Source organism: Mauremys reevesii, linkage group 9, assembly GCF_016161935.1.
Source record: "Mauremys reevesii isolate NIE-2019 linkage group 9, ASM1616193v1, whole genome shotgun sequence".
In the NCBI taxonomy this organism is placed as follows: domain Eukaryota; kingdom Metazoa; phylum Chordata; order Testudines; family Geoemydidae; genus Mauremys; species Mauremys reevesii.
The window spans coordinates 50605415-50632118 of NC_052631.1; the positions used below are offsets into that span (position 1 = coordinate 50605415).

At 56.7% G+C, this 26704-nt stretch overlaps 1 protein-coding gene across 2 annotated transcripts in view; it reads right to left on the minus strand.

The window, feature by feature from the left end:
* Nucleotides 1-26704, minus strand: part of TRPM2 (transient receptor potential cation channel subfamily M member 2) — a 54114-nt gene that overhangs the window by 8772 nt on the left and 18638 nt on the right. For both annotated transcript variants that reach the window (XM_039489723.1, XM_039489725.1), the window contains 14 exons: nucleotides 24597-24947; nucleotides 23344-23481; nucleotides 21855-21984; nucleotides 20740-20885; nucleotides 19917-20029; nucleotides 17620-17833; nucleotides 14398-14516; nucleotides 13903-14035; nucleotides 13549-13720; nucleotides 6604-6784; nucleotides 4765-4946; nucleotides 4410-4542; nucleotides 2009-2096; nucleotides 1281-1368 (listed from right to left, as the gene is read on the minus strand). In XM_039489723.1, the coding sequence (XP_039345657.1) occupies nucleotides 1281-1368; nucleotides 2009-2096; nucleotides 4410-4542; nucleotides 4765-4946; nucleotides 6604-6784; nucleotides 13549-13720; nucleotides 13903-14035; nucleotides 14398-14516; nucleotides 17620-17833; nucleotides 19917-20029; nucleotides 20740-20885; nucleotides 21855-21984; nucleotides 23344-23481; nucleotides 24597-24947 (2188 nt within the window). The remainder of the gene's footprint in view (nucleotides 1-1280; nucleotides 1369-2008; nucleotides 2097-4409; nucleotides 4543-4764; nucleotides 4947-6603; nucleotides 6785-13548; nucleotides 13721-13902; nucleotides 14036-14397; nucleotides 14517-17619; nucleotides 17834-19916; nucleotides 20030-20739; nucleotides 20886-21854; nucleotides 21985-23343; nucleotides 23482-24596; nucleotides 24948-26704) is intronic.

The following is a 26704-nucleotide window of genomic DNA, read 5'->3' on the forward strand; positions in this document are numbered from 1 at the left end:
GAGCTGGGGCAAGTGGAGGTGGGGAGCTGCTGGGGAAGGGGTGGGAAGGACGATCTCCAATACAGTGGGGCTGGAAATGGGGAGGGGAATTAGAATCATAGAATATCAGGGTTGGAAGGGACCTCAGGAGATCATCTAGTCCAGCCCCCTGCTCAAAGCAGGACCAATTCCCAACTAAATCATCCCAGCCAGGGCTTTGTCAAGCCTGACCTTAAAAACCTTAAAGGAAGGAGATTCCACCACCCCCTAGGTAACCCATTCCAGTTCTTCACCACCCTCCTAGTGAAAAAGTTTTTCCTAATATCCAACCTAAACCTCCCCCACTGCAACTTGAACAGTCTAGATCCATCCTCTTCGGAACCCCCTTTCAGGTAGTTGAAAGCAGCTATCAAATCCCCCCTCATTCTTCTCTTCTGCAGACTAAACAATCCCAGTTCCCTCAGCCTCTCCTCATAAGTCATGTGCTCCAGCCTCCCAATCATTTTTGTTGCCCTCCGCTGGACTCTTTCCAGTTTTTCCACATCCTTCTTGTAGTGTGGGGCCCAAAACTGGACACAGTACTCCAGATGAGGCCTCACCAATGTCGAATAGAGGGGAATGATCACGTCCCTCGATCTGCTGGCAGTGCCCCTACTTATACAACCCAAAATGCCATTAGCCTTCTTGGCAACAAGGACACACTGTTGACTCATATTCAGCTTCTCATCCACTGTAACCCCTAGGTCCTTTTCTGCAGAACTGCTTCCTAGCCATTCGGTCCCTAGTCTGTAGCAGTGCATGGGATTCTTCCGTCCTAAGTGCACGACTCTGCACTTGTCCTTGTTGAACCTCATCAGGTTTCTTTGACCCTTAAAAAAAATATTCAAATAGTAGGAGTCTGCTGCACTGTGTAGCACCCAGCCGCCACGGCACACCACACAGGGTATGCAGAAGCTGGCAGCGAGCCTCCCAGCCTGGGCACAATGCCTGCTGCCTGCCCTGGGAACAAGAGCAGGCCCTTTAAGAACAACCCCTCCTCCCTTCCCCCAGCTCAGGGCATCCAGGACTCTCTGTGCTCCTTCTGCAGTGGGGCAGGGCCTGCCACCCAGCTCACCCAGGAGTCTCTTGCCCCATCCTGCTCTCAGCCCTGGCGGCTGCACTGGCGCCAATCAGGCCTGCGCTGGAGCCAGCGGAGTGATGCTGGTGGAAACCCTGGAGAAGTGAGAGGAGAAATGGGTCCTAGAAGACAAAGGCTGGTCTTTCGTCTCACACGCTGGCAGCCAGAGAGTGGCTGGACTTACCCATGGTGGGCGCGTCCTCCTCTGAACCAAATCCATTCCCACGCAGGGCCCGCACGATCCAGGCCAGGGTCTTGGCCGTCTGCGACATCTATCCAGAGCAGGGCAGACCATCAGGGAAAGCCACCTCGCAGCAGCTCCTGCCCAGGGCTCAGCTTGGACATGGGGGTGGGGGTGTGGATGCCCCGTTTCCAGGCGTAGGGATGTGTTTGGATTTTGGTTTAGTTCAATTTTACCATGATTGTGAGAGCCAGAAGGGGCCTGGCCCCGCTTTGTCAGGACAGTGGTTGGAGCACCCCCCCTCCCCCAGGAGACGGTCTCAGGGAGCGCAACCCTCCGGGTAATTCCTCTGACCTTGGGACTGAAATCAGTGCCCAGTTCTGCTGGGCTTCCTCTGCTGCAGGGGTCTAATGGAAAAGGAGCTGAGGCTCGGGGGTGGGATGGGACTATATCACCCCGAATAGTGCAAGTCTTCCCAGAGTAGTTGGAAGAGACGTTTTGCCTGCTCGATCCTCAATGTGACCCACTCTCTGGCCTCTGACCCACTCCCTGGGCCCCCCCCCCCATGACTCCCGATCCTAAACATGGCCGGCTGCCCAGGCCCCAGACCAGTCCCCACTCCCAATCCCAAGTGCCCCTTATACAGCCCCCAATCCCAAATGCCACCCACTCCATGCAAGCCCATCCGTGACAACATCTGTCCTCTCGATGCGCCTCGAGCTCTGTCTCACCTGCTCTTCCAGACCAGTCAGCCTCTGCTCCACCAGTCCAGTGCTCTTCACCCGATCCAAATCCAGCAACTCCACCAACACGTCCACCCTGTGAACGGGCGGGAGGAGACAGGAGCTCTGAGGGACCAGACACCAAGCAGGCATCCAGCGCAGCGGCATACAGCCAGCGAGGTGCTGCTCTGGGGTCAGGGCAGCCTGCATACCTTCACGCAACGCTGCCCACAGACACCCTGCCCCTCGCGCCACCTGCCAGCTCAAAGTGCCGAATTCCTGCCTTTGCCTTCCCAGCGCCCCCCACTGTTTGTCATCCCTGGTGGGTGCTGCTGAGGAGGAGGCAGGGTGGAGTTGCCCCGGGGCACCTCTGCAGAGGGTTGTGCCTCAGTGTCCCCCGCTCCCTGGAGCACAGCTGAGTGTGCACACGGCACATCCCTTGGCACGGCAGCATGTCCTATCTCCGAGAGGCCTGCTCCGCAGCAGCCGTGCTGGGGGACTGCTCCTCTCTGCCCCTGTGTGCACACAGTGGTGCAGGGTGCATGGAAGTGTGGCCAGCTCCTTGCCCTCTCTGCGCTGGCAGCATGGCCAGTCTGGCCCATACTGAGAGGTGCAGCACACGCGGATCACACGCACTAGCCGTGCAGAACTCCTGCTCAGGAGCTCGCTCGCTGCTGCATCTGGCTAGTGCTGTAGCCTTTGGTTTGCCGCCGAGTCCCATTTCTGCAGATCACATAGACAGCAGAGGTGACAGTGCAAGGTCACCCCGAGGTGCAATGCGGGCTGGGCAAGGGCTGGCACACACCTACCTGCCTTCTGCTTGGCTCTGCCCAATGCTACCAGACACCTTTCGTGTGCACCAAATCCCCTCACAAGCTGCACTGCGTGTCTCACCCACACGCGACAACCCACCATCTCCCCCGCCAGCAGCTCTGCCATGGGAGACAGCAGGCTTAGTGCGGCCCTATAGCCCTGCAGAGAGTGGGGCACATCCTGCTCTCATTGACACCTGTGCCAGCCCAGGAGTGTCCAGGAGCCACTGTGCCAGGAGTAACTGCTAGAGTGTGAACAGGGCTCTTCACGGAGCCTCAGGTCCAAGCTGCTCCCTCACACCCCAAACGTACCCTCTGGATGTGCAAGAGCTCCAAATCACTCCCACACGTCCACCCTATAGCTCCGCTGGCTGCTGGAGAGGGGCTTCCGTTGGCCTCGCTGGGCCCCCTGCGGCCAGGGCCAGAGAACTAACAGCGATTCTTTCCTTGTCTCCAGTGCACCTGAGCCAACTGCTCTCCTCCACTGACCTATCCCTCTGCTCCGGACTTCACTCCGAGCCCATTGAGTCGACAGGAGGAGTCACTCCAGAGGGATACTTGCCTTCTCAAACCACTGAGTGCACTGCCCCTGCAGCATCCTCAGCCGGTGCCAGCCAGGGACCCAGGATGAAAAGCCAAGTGCATTGCAACGCACCCTCGGCAGGGCTCAATGACCATTCCAGTGGCGGATACACCACGTGCTTGGCTTACCTTGGGTTGAGTTTGCACTGTGAGCCCCAAAGCCACTAGTCATCGACCCCTTGGTCTAGTGCTTGGAGCACTGCAGAGCCACACACGCAGCCCCAAGGGAAAAGAGAAGCGTGTCTCACTCTGCAGTGGCCCCCTGACTGAGGAGACAGGTTCTGGAGGGAGCCCCAGCAGCCTGTTAGCGCGCTGGGGGCGATGGGAATGGGAGCAAAACAGCTGGGTTATAAGGAAAGAGGCTGCGAAAGGCAAATGAAGATCACTGATCTATTGTCCCAGCAGTGCCATGAGTCCCCCACAGACTGTCACACCTGAGCCGGACGCACTGGATGGGAATGTCCCAGGGCTATCACAGCTCCATGAGCTGGGGGCAGGGTGTGATGGGTTGGTAATACTCTGTTATTGGCATGTTACTGTGCAAACTGCTTGAGTTTAGTTTAATGGGGGTTGTCAGGAGAAACGAGCAGAAAAGGATAAGCCACTTCTCCACAAACACTTGAGGGCTGTTAAGGGACAACGCCAGGATGGGGAAGGCCCAGGAACACTGGAGCGCCAAAGAACTACAGTGGGGTTTAAAAAGGGGGCCATTCTCTCAAGAAAGGGGAGTAGCTGTTTGGGGGAGCCAGACTGAGATGGCCCCCACTGGGGCGTGTGAAGAAGCCAGGCCTACCTGGGTTCCCATCAGGGGATGCTGGGGTTTGAAGTACGCGAGATATGCATGTAGACGTGGTTGTTTTAAAAGCCTTTTTTCTCACCGGCTTCAGGGGGACTAGCAAGGGGGCCCTGGGGACTGCTGCCCAAAGCCCCCCACTCAGAGCTCCCTTCGTGACATCAGAGAGCACTGACACCTACAGGTCTTTCCCAAGGGAACGCAAGGCGAGAGCGGCCAGTACCTCTGCGCGACATCTCGGATCTTTTGCTCCATGTTCTGCTTCTCCTGGCACTGCTGGTGCTGCAGGTAGTTCTCCTTCAGGTACGTCTCCCAGGAGAGAAGGGCCGCTTCCTCGTTCTTCTCCAGCTTTTCTTCTGCAGAAGAAACCGAAGAGCTGAGCCCCGGAGGAGAACCCCCAGGCCTCTCAGACCCAGGCCCTACTCCATGACACTCACACCCCAGTGGCACTATGTCTCCTCCAGATCCCAGTCTGGTCTGGAGAACATCAGCGCCTCCCCATAGCCCTTCGAGCCAGCCTAACGGAGGCAAGGCCCCACCGCATCACAACCGGCCTGGCCTGGGAAGGAACTCCTTACTGAGCTGTTTGTGCCGCTTCGCTGGCTGCCGGAGCAGGACCCTCTTGACAAAGAGCTGCAGGTGGTTGAAGAGGATGAAGGGCGGGGGAGCAGCAGGCCGGCCGTGATACTCCTCAATCAGGTCGTGCCGCTGGAACTTCCAGATCTGGTCGGTGTGCTCCTGCACCTGCTGAAACGTGTAGCTGGGAGGAGGGCCCAGGGGGCAAGGGGTTAGCTACGGTCATGCCAGCGGGTGCCAGGCAGGGGGTCTGCAAGCCAGCGCTGGGCACCATCCCAGGCACTGCACTCTGCCCTTCTCGCTGGCTTCCAGCCTTGATTTTCCTTTCATTCCTTGTCTCATTTCCTGCTGCCTTGCAGAGCACAGGGGCTGGCCCTGGCACAGAGGGGTGGACGGGCTCCCAAAGGAGGGGCAGGTGGACCTTGCCTGAGGGCCTGACAATGCGTCTGCACCACAGCACCCAATCAGCTCACCAGGTTCCTCAGCACTTTTGGCTGGTATCTCAGGCTTGCATCTAGAGCAGGTCATCTGACATCTGAGCCAGCGTGCCCAGGAACTAGCCTGCATGCCAGCCAGTGCAGCGGGGACCCCACATCCACCCCTCAAGCTGGTCAGGGCACCCAGGATCCCCAATCCACACCCCCAGGCAGGTCAAGGCACCTGGGACTCCCCAATCCACCTGCCCAGGCATGCCAGTGAAGCTGGGACCGTCCATCCACCCCCCAGACAGGTCAGGGCAGCTGGGGCCCCCAATCCACCCCCCTCCACATAGACAAGTGCATCTGGGGGCCCCAGTCCATCTCCTCACACACAGGTCAATGCACCCAGGGTCCCCAATTCAACCCCCCTGACATACAGACAAGTACATCTGGGGGCCCCCAGTCCACCTCCTTTCACACATAGGTCAGTGCACCTGGGGGCCCCACAACCTCTTCCCCTACACGTCAGTGCACCTGGAGCCCCCCAATCTGCCCCTCATGCAGGTCAGTGCACCCAGGGCCCACACATAGAAGTCAGTGAGCCTGCGGCCCCCAAATCCCTCCATACACATGCAGGTCAGGGCACCTGCTCCCCTCAAGTACAGGACAGCGGGATGGATCAGCTAAGCAAGACACTACAACTCCCCGCAGCCCCTCCCCGCTGCTCATCCCTGCCCTGGGCCAGGCAGGAGGAGGGGCCGCGATCAGGAAGCAGGGGCTGCATGGGAAGCCAGGAGCTGCAGAGAAGAATCCCCAGGAACTGTGCACAGAGCCCTGTGGAACAGGCTGTGACAGCCAGGTTCAGGTCCGTGCGGGGCTTATTGGGGAGCAGCAGCAGCTGGGCAGTGAGCAGTGCAGAGGGGCCCCAATGAGAGACACTAACCAAGCCTGGCCTGGAAACTCGCAATGCTTATTTGTTTGGCTAGAGCCAGGCCTGGAGAGGGGACCCCAGGCACCAGGCCGAAAGAGCCAGACTCTCAGCTGGAGTGTCCCAGGACCACACAGGAGCCACTGTGGCTCATGCTGAGCTGAGTTGAAGCCTCTGTCTCTGGGGTGCAACCTTCCCTTTTCCTGCCAGCCCTAGGAAAGGCCTTGCCCTGAGTCCTGTGTCTGAGCGGTTCCTGGGACCCACCCGGGCTAGTGCCTGCAACGCCTCGCTGCTGAATCCCCTACACCCTACACTGCCTGCCCCCGAGCAGCAGTATGCCTGGCACGTGGTTCTCCCCCACCCCCCAGTTTGGTGCGCTCCAGCACTGAGCAGCCCCCTCCCCCATTTACAATAGCATTAATTCACCCTCGCTTCACCCAATGGCCCCCCACAGGCGCAGTGAGCAGGGGGTGGCGGCGCTGGGTCTGACTCACTTGAACATGGCGATGAGTAGGTTGAGGAGGAGGATGTTTGTGAAGAGCAGATACAGGCAGAGCAAGATGACTGTCAGCCATTCGGGGAAGACGGGCCGCTTGTCCTTATTGCTCTCAGGGCACTTGGGCTTGTAGGGGTCTGTTCCGTTCGGGCTGCACTGATCCAGATTGAAGTTCACCCCTGCGAGAGAAGAGACCAGAGTTTCACAGTGGCAGGCTCTGTCATTGCTCTGGATGTGTTTTACATGCTGCTGATCTGGGCGGCTCTGTATGGACCCAGCAGCCCACCTTAAACAGACCAGCTTAACAGCAGCCCTCTTTGATCTGTAACACTACTTTGTTCCTGCCTTTCCAGGCCAGGGAGTTCTGTGGGGTCCTCAGACTCAGTCCCTGCATGGCGCATCTGCCCCCAGCTGCCTCTGGGACAATGGAGCAATAGATGCTTGTGTAAGGGGACTGTTGCCCCCTTACTAACATTCAGTGGGGGTGTTTGGTTGCTAGCTCCCAGCACTAAAAGGAGCGATGGAAAAAAATCAGAGCCTGAGACAGACAGTCTCCAGGAACAATGTGGAGAGGCCAGTGCTCCAGGTCAGCCTGATTGACAGCAGCTAATCATCAGGGAGCCAGGGGGGGTCCGGTCCCCCGTCTCCCCTGTGTGGATGAGCCTGGCCAGATGGAGGGGGAGGGGGCTAAGAGGAGAGAGGGGCCCCAGGAGCTCTGCTGGAGCAGAGAGCTGCAGCAGAGCCAGCAGGGGAGGCCAGAGGAGCAGCAGAGGCAGCAGAGAGGAGAGAGCAGAGACAGAAGCAGCCTGAGCAGCAGCAGCAGCCTGAGCAGCAGGGGAGCAGGTGAGGCAGAGAGCCAGAGGCCAGAGAAACAGTCCAGGGAGCTGCAAGTCAGGCAGCAGCAGGCAGTGGAGCTGGAGCAGGGGAGCTGAGCAGGGGCTGGGCAGTCTGGGAGCTGAGCAGAGGAGGGGGCAGAGAGGCAGGGGGCCAGCGCAGGGGCCCAGAGCAGCCAGGAGGCCCAGCAGGGCCAAGGCCCGGGGGGTGGACTGGGGAGGAGGATTGGGGGGCGACAGGCGGGGGGGCGGCTGAAGAGAAAGGCTGCCCCACAGTGGCCTGTGTGGTGTGTGTGGCCACAATGCAGCATGTCCAACAGCACAGCCGCCTGCAGCCAGGGGAGGAGAGCCTGAGAAGGAGAGGGACCTGAGAGACAAGGAGCAGGCTGTGTTTCAGACTGACTTCAGAGACCCTCTGTGTTGTGATGGTAACCTTTCTTCCCAGGGTGATGTGTTTTTTCTGTTTATTTTTTTTTTTTCCTTATTCTTTTTTTAAAATAAGTATTTGCTTTAAATTGTGTATTGTATGATGTGTGGTGAGTGGTGGGCAGTGTGCAGAGAGGCAGAGAGAGTGAGAGAGTACCCCCCACCCCTAGGTGACCACACACCAGTTGGGGGGGGGGGTTGAGCCCCACCTGGGCCCCCCAGCCTTGGGAGAGAGAGGACTGGCAGGGACAGGAGTGGAAGGGGGAGTCCTGGAGGGGAGGAGGGCTCTGGGTCAGGGTGGGAAGAGGGGGTGATCCCAGGAGCCAGGAAGCATCCTCACCCAGCCCACTTCACAGCCAGGTGCAGAAGCCAGAAAGTCCCCACAATAGCCATAATTGGCCCCACATACAGGATCCCATTGGTCCACCACACCCCATTGTCCACCTGGCTTGGTTCTATGTTTGAGTTCTAGGCCTGTTGTCTGGGCCTTTGAGAGCTCTCTTGTGGAACCTGAATTGAAACTTTGAAACTAACCACCCAGAACTCAGCGCAAAAGCATTAACCAATTACAGAGCCAACAACAATACAAGAGAAACAGAAGAGAAGGCCAAGCCAAGAAGGAAGCTAGAGCAAGACCAGCAGAATAGAGAAACCAAGGAGAAATCTCCCCGGAGTCGCGGGAAGGTCAACTAGTGCGGGGAGTTTGCCACTTAGGCGGAGACATTGTGGTAGAAGAGTGGGTCAAGAGTGTGTCAAGTCTGTGAAGAAGAAGATGCAGTGAAGAAGAGAGAGGAAGGAAGAGCACCTCAAGCAGCAGAGGAGGCACCAAGGCCAAGGGCAAGTTCATGGCAAGAAAGATGTGAAAAGAGTATGGTACAGAAGGAAGAAGGGAAAGACGAACTAAGTCCTGACCTGAAGAAAGGAGTTCTTTGAGTGAGAGAAAGCAGGAGCTGGAGGAAAACACGGGAGAGAAAACAGGAAAGTGGGAGAGGAGAATGACAGAGACGGAGAGACAGAGAGACCCTCAGAGGTTCCAGACCCAGATAGAGCTCGTGAAAGACCAGGAGTGTTTGAAAGACATGAAAATGAAAAGGAGAAAAAGCAAAGAAAAAGAAAAGGAAGTTCCAAGAGAGAAAGAAGAGAAGGCCAAGTGAGAAGTTCAATATGTGGTCAGAGAAAGAGAAGAAGAACCTAACCCAGAGAGAAAAAAGAGTGAGCACAGTGCCAAGGGCCCCTCCCCAAAGCAAAGTGGGGGGGACTGAAAAGGCCCCAAACAGAAGCTGAGACATTGAAAAGTGAAAGCTGAACTGTCAAAAACTGATAGTCCAACAGGAAATTGATGAAAAGAAAACCCCGAAAGGAAAAAAAAAAAAAAAAGGATGAAAGATCAAAGAGAAACCCATCCCAGGAGACCCGAAGAGTTCCAAAGGAACAGGTGAAGAGAACTTGAATAACACAGTTGTGAGAGAAGGACATTTGTACCAGGAAAGAAAGGCCAGGAAGGGGGCCAGAAGCACCAGAGGCGAGGCACCAGGAGGGAGTAGGGGGTCAAACCAATGGCCAACCAGGAGCAAGGCCAGTAGCAGAAGGATTCCTAGGCCTATCCTTGGGAAGGAATCCTCTGCATAGCATGAGTGGAAAGTCCTGTGGACAGTGAGAGAGCACATGTGCTCTGCCAGAACTATTAGGAGACTGATGGAGTGCTGCAAGTAGAGACCAGATGTTTGTTGAATGCCAAGAGAGAGTGAAGAAGAGAGACTCACCACCATTACAGAACCATCGACCCATTTGTACTTAACAACACGGACCTGACCACCAGCTAATCATGATCTGGTTATCGGACAGTAATCCCAGTGGTGAGTGGCCAGGAAGCAGTGGTAAGGTGGCTGCCAGGAAAATGGGCCAGGATCCTGCAATCGCTGCCAGGAAAAAGCAGCTTCATCAGGAAAGCCAAAGAGAGTCAAGGAGGAGAGAAGGGAGAATGAAGATGAAAGGAATGAACAACAGGGAGGAGAGAAAGGGAGAGGAAAAGGAACAGAGAACCAGGGGAGAAGAAAAAGGGAGGGGAAGTTGTCACTGAAAAACTCTGGCAAATGCATTGCTGAGTAGAGTACTGGGCTCGAAAATTGGCAGCCTCAGGCAGAGGGGAAAGAATAGGGATAAGGAAAATAAAGGAGAAAAAGAAAATGAACACCGCTGAGTACCCTGAACCAGAAGATGAAGAAGATGTGAAAGAAGATGTGAAGGGAGGTGATGAATGAGAGCTGGATGAGAAGAAGGACCTGGAGAACTGCTTTCTCTTTCAAGAAAAGAAAGACATGGTTAACATGTTCAAGGTGGCAACATAAGGGACCAAGGGCTGGGCATCAAGAGTGGCTTCTGGGGATGAGCGACCAATGAGTGATGACCAAGTCAAGGATGAGGCAGGGATGACCAAGATGACCAGGAAGTAGGTCAAGGGAAGACAGCAAAGAGTAGGAAGAAAGTGCTGTTTCACTAGTGAAAGTAGGAAGTCCACACTCATGATAGCAGCAAGACTAGTGATCGAAAGTAAGAGTGATAATGCACTGAGATGTACGCAGTTCGTAGTCATAGTGGCCACACAGTATGCACCCAAACCACCAAAAATGAGCCACAAGCCCACACCAACACCACACCCACAACAAGAGGTGCAGACAGTGTAACTGACCAGGGCCTAAAGCGTTGGAGGCGAGGAGGCATAGGCTAGGGGACCAGGGGAGGCAGAATGCAATGGGGAGGAGGAGAACCAAACCAGAAAAGAAAAGAATTAGTGAGAAGACCCCCAAAAGAAAACAACCCTAAAAAATATGAGAAAAACCATGAATAAAACCCAGGATTTAAAGGAAGAGAAAGAAGGTAAGAAAGAAAATAAAAATAAGGAAAGCCTTCTATTAAAGGTAAGAATATAGATAATGTTATAGTTAAATTAAATTATAGATAGAATAATATGTATAATAATAATGTTAAAAGTAGATAAAATAGTGTTATATGTAAATTTTAAAAATGTTAAATTATGTTTATTTAATATAAAAAATTATATAATTATGTAAATGGGATATATGTTTTAATTATGTGTAATGGGGTGTACTATGGGGAGGAGTGCAGGGGGTGTGAATGTTGGTTGCCCCTACTAATTTTCAGTGGGGTGTTTGGGTTACTAACAGTCAGCAGGGGCAAAGGGTTGGTAACAGGAAGCAAGGAGCCAGAGTCTCCAGGAACAATGGAGAGCAGAGAGATGACGGTCAGCTAGGAGAGGCAGAGGCAGGCCGTCAGCCTGGTTGAGGGGGCGTGCAGCTAGGTGGGCAGCAGGAGGCCGGGGTGGGGATGGAGGGGGCTGAGCTGGAGGGAGCTGGCTGGAGTGCCTGGAGCAGGAGAGAGCTAAGGAGAGAGGGGAAGCAGAGGGGCCAGAGCAGCAGAGGGGCGAGCAGCCAGCCCAGAGCAGAGAGCCAGAGGCAGAGCAGCCCAGCCAGAGGCCCAGAGAGCAGAGCAGAGCAGCCCTGAGAGCAGGCAGCAGAGACAGAGCAGGAGCAGAGCAGAGTCAGAGCAGCCCAGGCCAGAGAGAGAGAGGCAGAGAGAAGTGAGAGCAGCAGCAGCAGTGCTGAGCAGGCAGCAGCTGCAGAGAGCGAGGAGAGGGTGGAGGGTGGGCAGGGAGCAGCTGGAGAGCAGTGGGGCAGGGGGAGGGCAGGCCAGGGAGGGGAGATTGGGAGGGGAGCCAGACGGGCAGGCGGAGCCAGAGAGGGAGACCCTGGCCACCAGAGGGCAGGGGCCGGGAGCCTGAACAAGTGTGGGAGGCCTGCAGAGCCTGAGAGCCAGGGCCCAGAGGGGCTGAGAGACTGCAGCTGAGCAGGCTGTGAACTGCCCGCAGAGGCCTGGTCCCTGGGGCAGCATGTGTGCCAGGCCTGACCTTCAGAGACACTTGTAAGTTTCCTGTTCCTTTCCCCTTTAAATTCCTGTTTTTTTAGTTAATTGTATTTTTTGTATTTTTTTTTTTTTTTTTTGATTAGTTAATTAACCTGGATGTATTTTTTAGCCCTGTCTAGGTAATAACAGTGTTAATGTGATGTGGGGTCAGGGATGCAAGGTGGTGGGTGGAGGGCCCAGAGGGGGAGGGTCAGGCCTGTGGAGTTGTGGGTTGAGCTGCCCAGCAGGCAGGAGAGTAGGGAATCCTGGAGGACTCCTTGTTGGGGGAGGGGGGGGGGAGAGAGCAGGGCCAGAGAGGAGGTAGCTCAGGGGGGGTCAGAGGACAGGAAAGGAGTGAAGCACCCACTTCACGCGAGTCACTTCCAAGGACCAGATACTTGTAACTGACTGGTCCTTTCTTAGCAGCTACTCACAGGTAGGAAAGCAGCTGGAGCTTTTTTCTCTGCTCCGCCCCCGAGGCTGCCAGGTGCAGTCGCTAATCAGTGATGAGTTACCCTCTAGACTTGGTAGAACAGCGTTACCTGACCCGCCGATGAGCGGAATTCAGGCCTCTCTCAGAATGGTGAGTCATTCACGCTGCATTCCCAATTCCGGAGCCTGTCTTTTGCATTTGTCATAGATCCCACCCTCAGGATGGCTCCCACTGCTTTATTCTAACTGTCATTTATAGCATGCGATTGGCCACGTGGTGGTGTTTCTGCTGCCTGATTGGGTCAGGGTAACTCTTTAAGAGGGGAGAAATATCTTATAGCAAACCTGGCACTTCCCCTGCAAATGTGCAACCCCTTCAGGAGTCCGAATATTTCCATGGAAACCAGTGACGGTCATGTGACTGTGCATGACTAATGAATGGCACCACCCCACCCATGTCAGCAGAGCAGTGGGATTGAGACACTATTTGGGATGCATTTTTTGAAGGAAGTGGAGAATGCTGGGAAAGAAACAGTCAGGCAAGGGTTCCTGCTGCTCTTGGTCCTGATCCTTAAAGGTGCTGAGCATCCTCAATGCTCTGACAGCAACAAGAGCTGAGGGAGCTCAGCCCCTCACAGGATCAGGCTGAGCTCAGCCCCTCACAGGATCTGGGTCACTTTAGTTTTAGTTCTCCTGTCTCTGCTGACATCTCATGCTGCCCTCTCCTACACAAGCACTGATCTCAAGTCTCCACTCCATGACACCAGTTTGATGGGTGTAATACTCCACTGGCTTCAGTGGGCCCAGACCAATTGACACCAGCTTGCGATCTGGCCCATTGACTTCGAGGGAGTTGCCTCTGCATGAAGCAGGAGGTGTCCCAGAAGCAATGTGCTGGCCCGTTGTGTTTTAGTTCTACACCTTCCTCACAGTGGCATGAAAGCAGGGAAGGGGCTTACGTCCTTCTGTGATGCTGGTCTGAGCTAGGGTGTGCATGGTAAAGGACACGGCAAACCAGCTCTGGGCCCAGCCCCAGATTCACTCCTTTCTGCCCTTCTCGCTCTCTCTGTCTTTCATGTTTTATTTCAGTTTCATTCTTTCACTCTGAGCCTCGTTTCCTGCTGGTCTGTGTCAAAATCTGGGAGCCGAGCTGCTACTGGACTCCTGCTGGGAAGGGGCTGAGCTGTGTGGAGCATGCTGGCAGGACTAGACTGGCCGTTTGAGCACAGGGATGCCTCTGCACTGTAACAAAGACATTCAGCTTCGGAAATCTCATGCCAAGCGCTGTCATAGCCCAGCCAGGAGCCTGCGAGAAACCCTGGGTTCCGTACCGTCGATGTAGGAAGGGATTTGCCCAAAAATCGTCAGGTAGGAATGGTAGACGACGCCCCGGAAGATCCAGTCCACACGGTCCTCGTTATGGATCAGGATAGCTTGCTTGGCTACGCCGAAGGACACAACCCAGACAGCCAAGAGGAAGAGGAAGAAGAAGACGTCCTTCATCTGCAAAGCCATGAGACAAAGCAGGAGTGAAAAGGTTCCCCTCAACAGATCAGATGCAGAGAATTACATCCTCTCCCAGAACAAATGCATGCACAGCTCCTATACCCGGATCACATTTCGCATGCAGGCCCCACTCTGCTCCTACTGACATCATGCCATCTGCAGGGAGGAGTAGCTCTTACCATTCTCTTCACTATGATGATCTTGGGCCCCAGAGTTTTACTGACTGTGAAAATGTGCATCAGCCGCAAGCAGAAAATAATAAAAGCCAGAGACAATATGATCCGTCCTGGATACAAAGTGGCTGGGATCCATCTGACACAGACAGGGGAAAGGAAGACACATCAGTGCATTGTCTTAACCAATGTTACTGCCTTTTTAAAACAGAAAAATTTACAGCCTGCTTTCCTGGGGAACAAATAAGTCCATCCCTAGAGTCCCATTTGAGAGAGGGATACAGCACAAAACCTATCCGATGGAGTGACACAGCAGCTGGGGATTGCACAGAGCTGGGCAGAAAGATCGACGTTTCGATGAAAAGTTTCATCTGAATTTTGAATGTAGATGTTACATTGAAAAAATTCCAACCACCTCTTTTGCAAATCCCCCTCCCTGGTTTTCCAGCAACTCCAGCAAAGAGCAGTTTGATACTGTCCTACAGAATCCCTCCTACTTACCGGCAGGTCAGCCCTGCTATAAAGATCAAGATGGCACAAACATCCAGTTTGTTCCAGAAATCACTGAAGTACAAGGAAGCCATTTTCAGTAACCCAAAGCCATCGGGGTCATAGAACAGCTGTTAGGAAAAGAAGTAGTTTCAGTATTTCAATAAACAAAACATAGGCTGCTTCTATGCGCTTGAGACAGCAATTGTGGCACTAGGTCCCCAACAGGAATCTGAGCTGGATTTGGAGGGGGTGGGAGGAAATGGGGGAGTGGGCTTCAATTGATGATGAATTTCCCTGCCATGGTGATTTTGGTGCCAGGAGAATCCTCAACAATCCCTGAGACTTGGCCCTGTGGTGTTCTTCAGACGTCATTCTCCCCTGGCTACCAATCTTCATTTAAACTACAGAGGCTCTTGGTGTTGGCAGCACTCAGCTGTTTTATGTCCTGGCCTAAACCTCTGAAGAAGGTAGCAGGTCCTATTCTTAGATGTCCTGTAAAATATTTGCTAGCGCATTTGAGAGGCTGACCTAGAACTCTTCTTTTGCATAATGGAGTGAGGCTGGGAATCTGACCACAGTTATTTCCAAAGGGACCGGTAGGATCCTTGCATACACCCCCACGGCTGATTCATTCTTATCGTTTTCCTTTTGGCCAAACCCTGAGGTCATTTCTCAGTGATCTGAGTAACAAAAGAGCAATGAATCTCCAGTATCACATCTTGGAGCATGTTGGAGCTCTCCTAACCCACATTCTAACATGGCCTGACTGCTTAGCTGTGAGAAGTGGGCCAGATTCTCAGCTGGTGCATAGCTCCACTCAAGTCACGTAGACCACCTGCCTAGAAGTAAGGGGCACTTGTGCTACTGACACCAGCTAAGGACCTGGAATTTTCTGTGATTCCATCTCAATGAGTTATGAATCCTTGCTGGTGACGATGGCTCTTTGTCATCCTGCGGGGTTACAGAACAGATCTTGGGTTCGCCTCAGCTCTGGGACAAACACACAAGGACAGCTCTTCCCACAGAAATAATCCCTGACTTCCCATCTTCTCATCTATACTACAGTTATGGGACAGTTTCTGTGGGAAGTTGCAGATATTCCATCCACACATGCTGAGAAGATCCCCTCCAGGGTCCTGACCAGGTCTCCTGGAACCACCCCAATATATCCACGTTTGGTTTTACAGGGGGCTCAAAGCATGGTGGCACAGGCTGCTGGGAGATACCCCTGGGTCTATAAAGCTGCCAGTTCCTTATTTCAGTACTGAGCCTTACTGCCTTCATTCAGGAAGGTCTCAATATCTTGGGCACTTCTCCTCCTGCCCCTGACTCAGCCCAACAGTATCCACAAGAGCAGTTGAAACAAAACCATGGGAGGGGAAGGAGTTCTCATGCTTTCCCCTGCCCATTCAGCACCCATCCATCCCTGGTGAGAATTTATGAATGCCACCAATTTGCTCTGCGGGTACCGGGGTCTCCTGCACTATCCCTCCAGTTCAGTCAGCCCAGAATATCAGTGACTCTCTCTGTAATCGCTACAAATCGCCAAAGGACCCCTGCTAGTCCCTCACACTATGTCATGGATTTGGAAGGGTAAGTCGGGCTGACAAGTGGAGGCAGACTATGAAATGCCGGAGATATCAAAGTTTTCTCCCCTGACTTGAGTTAGGCCTATGCCCTCAATCCTTTCTAGTAAGCATGGGAGAAAATACTTGGTGCTAAAGAGCTCTTTAATCTTGGGGGAAAGGCAGAACAAGAACCAATGGCTGGAAGAGGAAGCCAGACAGATTCATATTGGAACTAAGGCCCATGTTTTGAACAGAGAGGGTGATCCCATGCCATCTTCAGCCAGTTTACCTAGGTATGTGCTCCCAGACAGCAAGAGCAGACCTGTGGCCACTGGTGATTGCTAGGGCTGCAGTGCCAACCCTGGGAACTCTCCCCAGCCCCTCAGCGATGGGCAGCTTTTCCTTGCGCAGGGCTGCTGTTACTGTCAGCGGGGGGCGGTGGGGGAGGGAGCCTAAAAGTGGGAGGGCTATGTCTCTGTAACTTTAAATGAAGATTGATCGCCGGGGTGGAATGATGTCTGGAGAACACCAGAGGGCCATGCAGGAACAAACTACCATGGGAAGTGGTGGATTTGCTGTCTTGGATTGACTAAAGCACATCTTACCGAAAGGCGCGCGGACACAAGTGACTGAGCTCGATACGGGCGTGGCTGGGTGAAATTCTCTGGTATATGATGTACAGCAGGCCAGACTACAGGGCCAGCCTTAGGGGTGGGCCATCCGGGTGACCGCCCAGGGGCGCCATGGGCAAGAGGGCGCCGTGTGGCAGTGCAGAGGTGCGCACTGCGGGTGTAATGTCAGAAACTGCTCTTGGCTGGCAGGGAAGCATTGCTTTGGGGAGGTGCCCAGATGTCTCCCTGCTTCCTCCCATCGGAGGAACATGTGTGGGAGCAGTGACACACATACTGTTCAGCCCCCCATGTTCCTCTGTGCCCCCCAGGGGGCTGCGAGGGGGGGAGTGAGGAGCAATGCCAGGGCTCCCTGCATCCAAGTAACTTTCCGCACCCGGGGTGTGCTGTGAGGCATCAGGGGCTGCTGCTCTCCTGCCCTCCCTTTACATAGCCCAGGCGGGGAAAGTGACCTGGATGCTGGGAGCCCTGACGTCGCTCCCCCCGTCACAGCCCCCGAGGGGTGCACGGAGGAGCAGCGTTCAAGGGGAGAGCGAGCCGCAATACCAGCCGCTCTGTGCATCCAGGTCCGTTTCCCCATGTGGGCGCAGGGATTAGGAGCGCAGGGAACTGGGGAGTCTGGAGAGCCTGCGGAGGCCAGGGGCAATGTGGGGGGCACCCACGGGAGCCAGAGGGGTTAGGGGGCTCTGCATCCACAGGGGCCAGATGTGCCAAAATACAAGTTCACCCAGGGCGCCATTTTCCCTAAGGCCGGCCCTGCCAGACTGGATGGTCCGAAGGGCCCATCTGGCGAGAACCCCGTGAGTGGCATGTGAGAGTGTGCGGCCGACTGATGGGTGCGACATCACCATTTGGCTGGCGTAGGTGATGGGGTTGTTGTGGGAGCACACGCAGCAGTGCGAAAACAGGAACGGCTGCTGCCCTTCCAAGAGACCCTGGGGCAGGCAGCCCTCGCTGACTGAGAGAAACACCTTGCAGAGCCTGATTTCACCATCACCCCTGCCCCCCATGCCTTTGTTGAGCCCACCCAGTACCTGGCGGGTCTCCTCGCACACCAGGGAGAAGAGCCAAAAATAGATGACGTACTCCCGCCAGGACGGCGTCACCTGGAAGTCGATCATCAGGACATAGGCGAAGAGCCAGAGGAAGCTGAAGTAGGAGAGGATGTTCAGGTGGAAGATGACAACGGGGGCCGTGAAGAAGGCGCGGGTGCGTGTCAGGCAGCTCATGGGCTGCAGCCTCTTCTCCCTGCATGGGGAAAGGAAGCAGGAAGGAACAGCTGACTCAGCTGTCAGAGGGGAGCTGGACGCAGCTGAGCAGAACACGTGGGCTAACTGGGAGAGGCCTTGCTCTGAGCAGATATAGTGCAGCTAGGGAACCCTGGGACTCTCCCCAGCCCCTCGGGGATGGGCAGGTTTGCTCGGCCCAGGACTGCTGTTACTCTCATTATACTGTGCTATAAGACCTCACATCTTTTCCCATCGCAGCTTGTGCTAGGCCAAGCAATGCTCTGCCCAGGAAGATGTTGGGGCAGCTGCTGCTAGGCCAGCATCTTGCGAAGGATAGAGACCAGCTCTGACAGTGTCCTGGCTGCCCCCAAGGCTCGCCAGTGCCCACAGGCCTGTGCTGGCCGGCTGGGAGCACGTTCCTGGTAAGCTGGCTGAAGCTAACGGCAGAACGGGAATGCTGCTGCTAGCTGGCACAACAACGTTCAGCGAGCTCCATGGGCTGGGCCTTTTCTCCCAGGGAGGGAGGGAGTAGATCAGCCAGGCTGCCGGGGCATGAGCAGTGCAGTGTGGGTCGGTAGTGGGCATGGGCGGTGGGTATTGCAGGCCACGGGAGGCTGAGCCTCCCCAAACAGCCAGGCATGGCCCTGTCCATGCTCTGCCCTGAGCCCCCCTCCTGTTTCCCACTCTTCCCCCTGGCCTGGGCTGGGGCTAGGATGGACCAGCCTGTGGCCCAGGACTCAAGCAGCTGGGGCCGGTGCTCGGGCCACCTGGCAATGAGCCAGCCTGCCTGGCACTCCGGGGCTGGGGGCACTGGGGCTGCCTGCGTGGTGCTCCGAGGCTGTGTGTGCTGGGCCAGCCCGCCTGGCACTCTGGGGCTGGGGGCACTGGGGCTGCCTGCGTGGCGCTCCGAGGCTGTGTGTGCTGGGCCAGCCCGCCTGGCACTCCGGGGCTGGGGGCACTGGGGCTGCCTGCGTGGCGCTCCGAGGCTGTGTGTGCTGGGCCAGCCTGCCTGGCACTCAGGGGCTGGGGGCACTGGGGCTGCCTGCGTGGCGCTCCGAGGCTGAGTGTGCTGGGCCAGCCTGCCTGGCACTCTGGGGCTGGGGCACTGGGGCTGCCTGCGTGGCGCTCGAGGCTGTGTGTGCTGGGCCAGCCTGCCTGGCACTCTGGGGCTGGGGCACTGGGGCCGCCTGCATGGCGCTCGAGGCTGTGTGTGCTGGGCCAGCCTGCCTGGCACTCAGGGGCTGGGGGCACTGGGGCTGCCTGCGTGGCGCTCCGAGGCTGTGTGTGCTGGGCCAGCCCTCCTGGCACTCTGGGGCTGGGGGCACTGGGGCTGCCTGCGTGGCGCTCCGAGGCTGTGTGTGCTGGGCCAGCCTGCCTGGCACTCCGGGGCTGGGGGCACTGGGGCTGCCTGTGTGGCGCTCCGAGGCTGTGTGTGCTGGGCCAGCCCGCCTGGCACTCCGGGGCTGGGGGCACTGGGGCCGCCTGCGTGGCGCTCCGAGGCTGTGTGTGCTGGGCCAGCCCGCCTGGCACTCCGGGGCTGGGGGCACTGGGGCTGCCTGCGTGGCGCTCCGAGGCTGTGTGTGCTGGGCCAGCCCGCCTGGCACTCAGGGGCTGGGGGCACTGGGGCTGCCTGCGTGGCGCTCCGAGGCTGTGTGTGCTGGGCCAGCCCACCTGGCACTCCGGGGCTGGGGGCACTGGGGCTGCCTGCGTGGCGCTCCGAGGCTGTGTGCTGGGCCAGCCCACCTGGCACTCCGGGGCTGGGGGCGCTCAGGCAGCCTTGAGCTGGGGTGAGGGGGCCAGTGGCCATGGTGGGGAGCTCTCACGGGGGAAGGGTGTGGTGGAGGGGGGGACCGCAGGCAGAAGGGGCAGGGCCAGGACCAGCCTCCCTGAACAGGCGGTTCAAGCACTGCCCATGGCAGTGGGAGAACTATTTACACCACTGGCCAGCCCGGGGACGCAGCAGAAGCACAGGGGAGAGGCAGAGGAGGGAGGCAAGCACTCTGCAGCCAGGGAATGTGAGTCCTACATTCTGACTCCCAGCAGCGCACAGCAGCTAGGGACGGGGCCACATGCCAGCTGCATCCCAGGAGCCCTGGCGGTACCTGAAGGTGACGAAGCTGGTGTAGATGAGGGGGAAGAACACCATGCACAGGATCACCCTCCAGAGCCCGTTGTCCACACACAGCTTCCCCCACCAGACTTTGGTCAGAAAGGCCTGGGCGTGGGAGAGGAAGGAAGGAAATCAAGCTCACATGGAGCCCAGAGCTGGCCCCCTTCACCTCTAGCTCCAGCATCACTGATCCCAAACAGAAATGTTGCCGTGGCCCACCCCATCCCCAGCTAGATCCACGCCCCTCGCATGGAGGGCTCAGTGAGTAACCCAGGGCCTGCCCACAGCTGTGCCAGATGGAAGCTGGCAGAGACTGGCTCGCTGAGTAGTTCGCTAGTCTGGATGGTGCACAGGGACCCTGCGTGGCCAAGGATCAGCGAGTGGCCACCAAAGAGCAGAGGAAATGGACTGCGGGCAATGACACAATGTGGGCAGCCAGTGAGTGCCGGGGCGGGGTGTTCAGGGCAATCCAACGATCTCCTGTGAGGAAAGCACGGGTGTCCAGGGAGCCCGCATGCCACAGCATGTCCCCTCTCTCAGAGAGCAGGTACATGGGCTCTGCCCTTCCCAGGCAGCATGGCACGGGATCTATGCAGGTAATGGGTGCAGGCACTCTCAGAGCACCTGGTGGAGCCCGAGCTGCCAGACATGCTCCCCTGGCCGAGCTCAGGCATGGGAGACAGTGCTGGGGGAGCCGACACAAGGCCCTGGCAGTGGGGCGCCCTCCTGTGAGCCCCACAGCTAGGAAGTGAGATACTGGGCCCTAGTATGGGGAAGGGAAGAGGTGGGTGCCTCTTCCCAGCCAGGAAACACACCTGGATACCTCCGTGGGACACAAAATTCATATTCTTGGCCTCCAGAGCCAGCTGTAAGCAGGTGGTTTTGCCCCAGGCCTCCGAGACGCGGATGAGGAGCTTCTGGGCTCTCTCCTCGTCCTTGCGGTAACACTCTGTGAACACGCCTAGCAGGGCAGAGAGCAGAGCCAAACGTGGGCAATGGGCCAAAGAGAGGCTAGTGCCCAGCGTGGCTCTAGGACGCCACTCAGCCCTGCGCCGTGGAGGAGACAGACGGTTCCTGGGGATGGGGCCAGAGGCAGTGCCATTCAGCCCGGCCCCAGAGAGCATCCTGCCCTTTGCAGGGCCTTGCGTTAGCCCAAGCTTCAGGTGCAGGCTTTGTGCACCTGCTAGGCTGGAGATCTGTCTCTGGAGTTAGGCTACTCTGTCATGGCATGTCCAGCTGTGCTCTGAACTGATTCCTGCCAACCTCTGAGCCCAGCACTCTTCACAGGTCCAGCCATTATGCTGCACTGTGGCTCCTGCTCCAGCCTCTCCTACCCGGTACCAAACACATTTCCCGGCCCCCAAGCAACAACTTTCCAAACAAATGGCCCGAGCCCAGATGTGTGTACCAAACACCCTGGTCCAGGAACAGCACCCCCTGCATCCCTAAGGCCAGCCAGCCAGGCATGGCTTTGTCTCACAGATGCCCAGGAGACAACTATCCACCTCTGTGTACCAACACTCCTAGCCTGGGGGTATCCGGCACCGGTACACAGCACTGGAATAGTCAAGGCCCACAGGATCCCCCCTTGCCCAACCTGGCAGCTGGACTGTGGAGCAACATTCGTCATCAGAAATCACCAGCCATTGTCCCCAGCCAGAGGGAGGGGAAGTGCCTGACGCCAGTCGGAACCAGGAAGGGACCAGGAACGGACTCAGGAAAGAGAGCAGTGGCTCCAGACAGAAGAAGGGGCTGATAGTGCGACGCTGTTGTTGCTGGTGAGCTGTTGGGAGCAGAGATTGACCCTGGGATCTCTGGAGCTAGATACATGAGCTGTGGCTGCCTGAGCTAAAGGACCTCCCCACCCCCCTGCCCAGCGGGGGACAGAGCACTACACTGAGAGGGCACAGCCTATGGGAACAACGCTCACCGATGGCTCGGTGCTCATACTCCTCTGCCAGGGTGAGCATTTCCTCCATGCTGTCCGTGTCGGCCTCCTCCTTGGACAGCTCCTTCAGGATCTTGCTGCAGGCCAGAGCCCCCGCAATGCAGTCCTGGCTCTGAGACAGCAGGGCACAGATTAGCCAGAACAGGGAACTCCCATCCTGGGAAGCCAGCAGAGCCCCATGTGCCTGCTGAAGGGAGAGGAGCAGGGCATCCCAGGCTGAGTGCCACAGAGAAAGGCCAGCATTACAAAGCAAGGCTGGGAGTGACGGCAAATGGGGCTCCTGGCTAGGCAGGTAATTCCAGCCCCTGCCCAGGCTGCAGTGTTCCCCCGGACCAGGGCCAGGCACTGCTGTGCCCTGGGGCTGCCCAGGTCTTTGGACCATTGCTGGGGAATGCTGCGGTGGTTTGTCATTTAAAGGGATGCTCTTTCCTGCACAGAGCTCCTTCAGCACAGGAAACCCTCCATGCGCCCCTCGCCCTGTCCGTGGGCATCCCAGCACCTCCTCCCTTCCTGCCCAGGGAACTGGGAGCACCCTGAGCTGGCCCAGGACATGTCACCACCACCCACGCTGCCTGCTGGGAAGGAATCTCTCCCTAAGGCCTATGGCTTGCTGTTGCTGATGGCCTTGGCCAGTTCTACATGCAGCAGCTGCACTAGCAACACAACCCAGGCTGGGAGAGGGGGACTCTCTGTCCCCTTCTAGTGGCTGCTCCTGGTAAGAGACTTGGGCTCGCTACAGTTCTCAGGTAAGGACCTCACACTGCTGTGGGGTCTCGAGCTAAGCAATCATGTGCCTTGGCCTAGCTCGAGAGCCTGGGCACAGTCTGAGCAGCAGGCACGGCCACTTGCTGCCATTACTCCCTGCGCCTGCACTGGCACGGGCCCCACTCGAGAGCACATATCCTGCGGGTCCCAGCACCACAACTCACTGCGCTGCTCTGTGCTCACTTTCCTGGGGCATTGTGGGACAGCCTGGCTGTCCCTCCTGGGGATTGTGGGTGGAAAAGGTCTAGGCCCAGGACATTCATTTCCTGACCAGACCCGAGCTGATGAGCTGTAACCACCCAGCGCTGGAAGATAGGGGTCCCCCTCGTCCTAATGGCGACCGACTGCTGCTTGGTTTGATGGAGGCAGCGTGTTCCTGGCGTGCCTCTGCTGAAGCTACAGATGGTGGTGGGTTCAGAGACAGCCTTTTGCCCTTGCTCTTACAAGAAGGAGGCCTGAGCCCAGCTGATTCTGCTCTCCCCTACAGACTCCGCCCCTTCCGCACTAGGTCACAAGCACGGGGTGGTGATGACAATGTGGGATGATAGCAGTGGGCCCCAAACTTGCACAGGAGGGAAGCAGCGTTGCTGGAGCTGGGAGTCCGTGGGCTCGTGGCAGACACAGGAGGTCAGCACTGAAGGACCTGGGTTCAACTCTATCATTGTTAACAGTGACCTCGGGGAGTTGTTGGGAAGGATCCTTGTACCTGGGCCCAGATGATTTCTGCCAGCTCCTTGCGACTCTGGACAATAGCCCAAATGAGGAGGTCCCTGACCGGGTCCATGGTGAAGGTGACCCGGCCGGCTGAGCGCTTGTAGAGGGAGCGGAGACTCACTCCCTGCACCTGGGGAGGACGGCAGAGTTAGACCAAGACTTTGCAAAGAACTGACGCTCGGTCAGGGGCACCCTGCTGGCACAGCAAACTGGAGCCCTGGTAAGGGGGCAGGAAGGCTGCAGGCCATGGAGAAAGGAGAGACCCAGTGACAGGGGACCAGCGATCTGGTGTCAGTGCTGGGGCAGCTAGTTAACTTGCTCTCTCAGCTTGTGGCAGTTGCTCCATGCAGCTCCCAGCGTGAGACCCTGCACTAACAAATGCAGAAGCAGGGGAGCCAGGCATCCGGGGAAACCACATGAGTTTCCTCCGCAGCTACCAGGATCTCCCCTCCCTGGCCCCGTGGACTTGTCCTGGAAACACCTGGGGTTTCCCCAGTGCATGGAGCCAGGAGCACCTGACTTAGGGGGTCTCCCCTGCTCTGCCCCTTGTTGGGACAGGGACAGCAGTGCTGTGTGGGTGGGACATGCTACTGCTGCAGAAGGGTGTGTCACGACTAACCCGCTGTGCAAGGAGGAAGGCCATGGGAATCAGGCCCCAGGAATGGGCCAGGCAATGATCTGCCTACAATGGCCATGTCTGGCTTTCAGGTGATTTCCATGGAGACTCAGAGGGACCCACCTGAGCTGAGGAGGGGTTGGACTTTTACAGGAATTTAAACCTGCCTTTAGCTGGAGAGGAACAACCAAACAAATACAAGGGCTTGTCTAGAGCAGGATAGTTTACACTAGTGGAGCTACCCCAATGTACTTACCCCAGGGCCAGCTCCTGCGGTCCACACATAGTTACACTATGCCAACCTGATAATGGATCGGAGAGTCCTCCTTTGCACCAGTGCGGCATTAGGAGTCAGCCCTGGTTGGAGGCACATTGATACACTCCCACCAGTGCAGATCTCCCCAGAGCCTTCAGTTGGCTGTCCCAAGGCCGGGGTTTCTCAGGCGCTGGCCAGTGCACAGATTGCTCAAGTGCCCGGTTTGAAACCTGCCCACAGTCCTGGCCTCGCCAGCTGGTGTCCTCTCCCAGCAGGTCTACCCCTTTAGCTCCCCACCCCCTCGCTCCCCGCCCCCTGAGCTCCTCGCTCCCCGCCCCTTCAGCTCCCCGCCCCGGCGCAGGGAGACCCGTACATTCAGCTTGATGTGCGGGACGGCGATGGAGAGCCGGTGCCGCTCAGCGTGCTTGGGCTTCGGGTACAGCAGCTGCGTAGAGTCACCCAGTAGCTCCCTCAGCACCTGGGACACGTGGTGCAGTTGGATCCCCGGCACCTTGGAGAAGGCCGAGCGCTCCTTCTCCTCCACCAGCACCTTCTGCAGCTTGCTGTGGAAGAGGCTGGAGGGCGCCATGTTCTCGTAGAGGTAGATCAGGGTGTCCCAGGTGACGAACTCCTTCAGGCGCACGCCCTGCTCCAAGAACAGCTTCACAAAGTCCGGCTTGTTGGCGATCAGGGCGGCGGCCATCACGGGGTGCAGATCTGCAGGCTGGCAGGCCAGAGACAGCGCTGTCATTGAGTGACGTGACGCCGCCCTGCCGATCGGTCCCAGGGCAGGGTGCTGAAGCAGGCAGCAGGCATGGGGCACCACAGCAAGCCCGGGTAGGGGTCACTGGAGCAGAGGAAGCAGCCAGCAGGGGGAGGCAGCGAGACGGGGAGGGCATGGACAGGTCGACGCAAGCCATGCATATCACACATCTCCACTGCCCATAGTAAAGCAACGTCGTTCTGCCCCTTTGGGCAGAGTTCCACTCCTCCGCTGCCCCTGAGCCACTGGCCCCCTGCCCCTCTCCTCTCCTATCAGAGGCACCGTGGCTCAGGGGCTACTCTGCCCGACCTGGACAGCAGCTAGGCAGCGCGCTCATCTCCTTCCCTACCCACAGTCCAGTGGTGTGGGGCTGACCAGCTCCCTCCGGCCTTCCTCCCCCCCCAGGAGATAAACACTTTCTTTCTGCCTCTCTCTCCCAGCCTGGGGCCCTGGCAGGATCAGCTGCCTGTGTAACCCAGCCCGGATCCCATCTGTACTGGGGGAGCCGTTACAGCTGGCCAGGTATTTCCCATCCTCAGGGCCAGATTCTTTCAGGCTTATTCACGCTGAGTAATACCCCTCCAATGTGCAAACCCGCCAAATTCAGTGGGACTCCTCAGGTGAGTAAGTGCTGTGCTGTAGTGTGCACAGGGGTTGCAGGCTGTGGTGATTTTGGTAGGGCATGGAATCCTCTAGCTATAAGGGCTCTGCAGTGGCCATCCATCCCCCGCAGGACATTAGACCTATGAGTGGCCATGCTTCTATGGTCAGAAGGTTTGGCACTCTGGAAATCTGCTTTCCTGGCTTTTGGTTCTTCAGTGGCTGAGATGGGAGCCCCTGTAATTCTCTGATGCTTCTTGTCATGCAACTTCAGACGTTTCCATGGAGAAACTCATGCCACCCTCACGTTTTGTTTTCAGGTTATGTGTGTGTGTGTGTCCTTTCTTTAACCACTGCTTGTCTCCAGACCACGTGGAGTGGCATGTACAGGAATTTCTCAGTTTGATGGGTTTCTCACCAGGAAATGCCAAAGCATCAAAATTGAATTTTTGTGCAGGAACGTATGGGTTTCAACGGAACTTGCGTAAGGAAGGTTCCTCACAGCTAGGATGGAATTTCTGGTCCAACCCAGAGAACCTGGTGAGTAGGGCACTCACCTGAGATGTAGGAGATCCAAATTTAAGTCCCTCCTCTGCCTTATTCAGAGAGGGACTTGAACCTGGGTCTCCAATATCCCATGTCTTAAATATTCTGGGCGCTTGGTTGCTCTCTGTCTCATGTTTTTTCATGAAAAATGTCGAAAGGTCTCAGGTTTGTTCCAATGTGGAATGAAAACAGATTTCAAAACCTCAACATTTTTGCAGAACAGAATTCTGAATTCCTGGCCAGCCCCCCTCCCATCTCTTGGGTCCCACTGGGCAGCTGAAGCCTTTCAACAAAATATTTGCCAACACGTCAACCTCTGTAAACTACTTCCAAGTTCCAGTAGAATCAGAAAAATTAAAGGGAAGACCCAATTTTGCCCACCTCTAGCTTCTGAGCAATAAGATTGCAAAACAGATGTGTGAGAGTGGAGCTGGCTTTGCTCCCCCCCCGCCCCCAACTTCTCTCCACATGAATGTTGTGACATTGCTGAGTACATCAGCGGGAAAATGCACAGCTCAGGGAGCTGAGCCATGCATCCAGCAGACTTGCGATGCACATAACTGAGTGCGCAA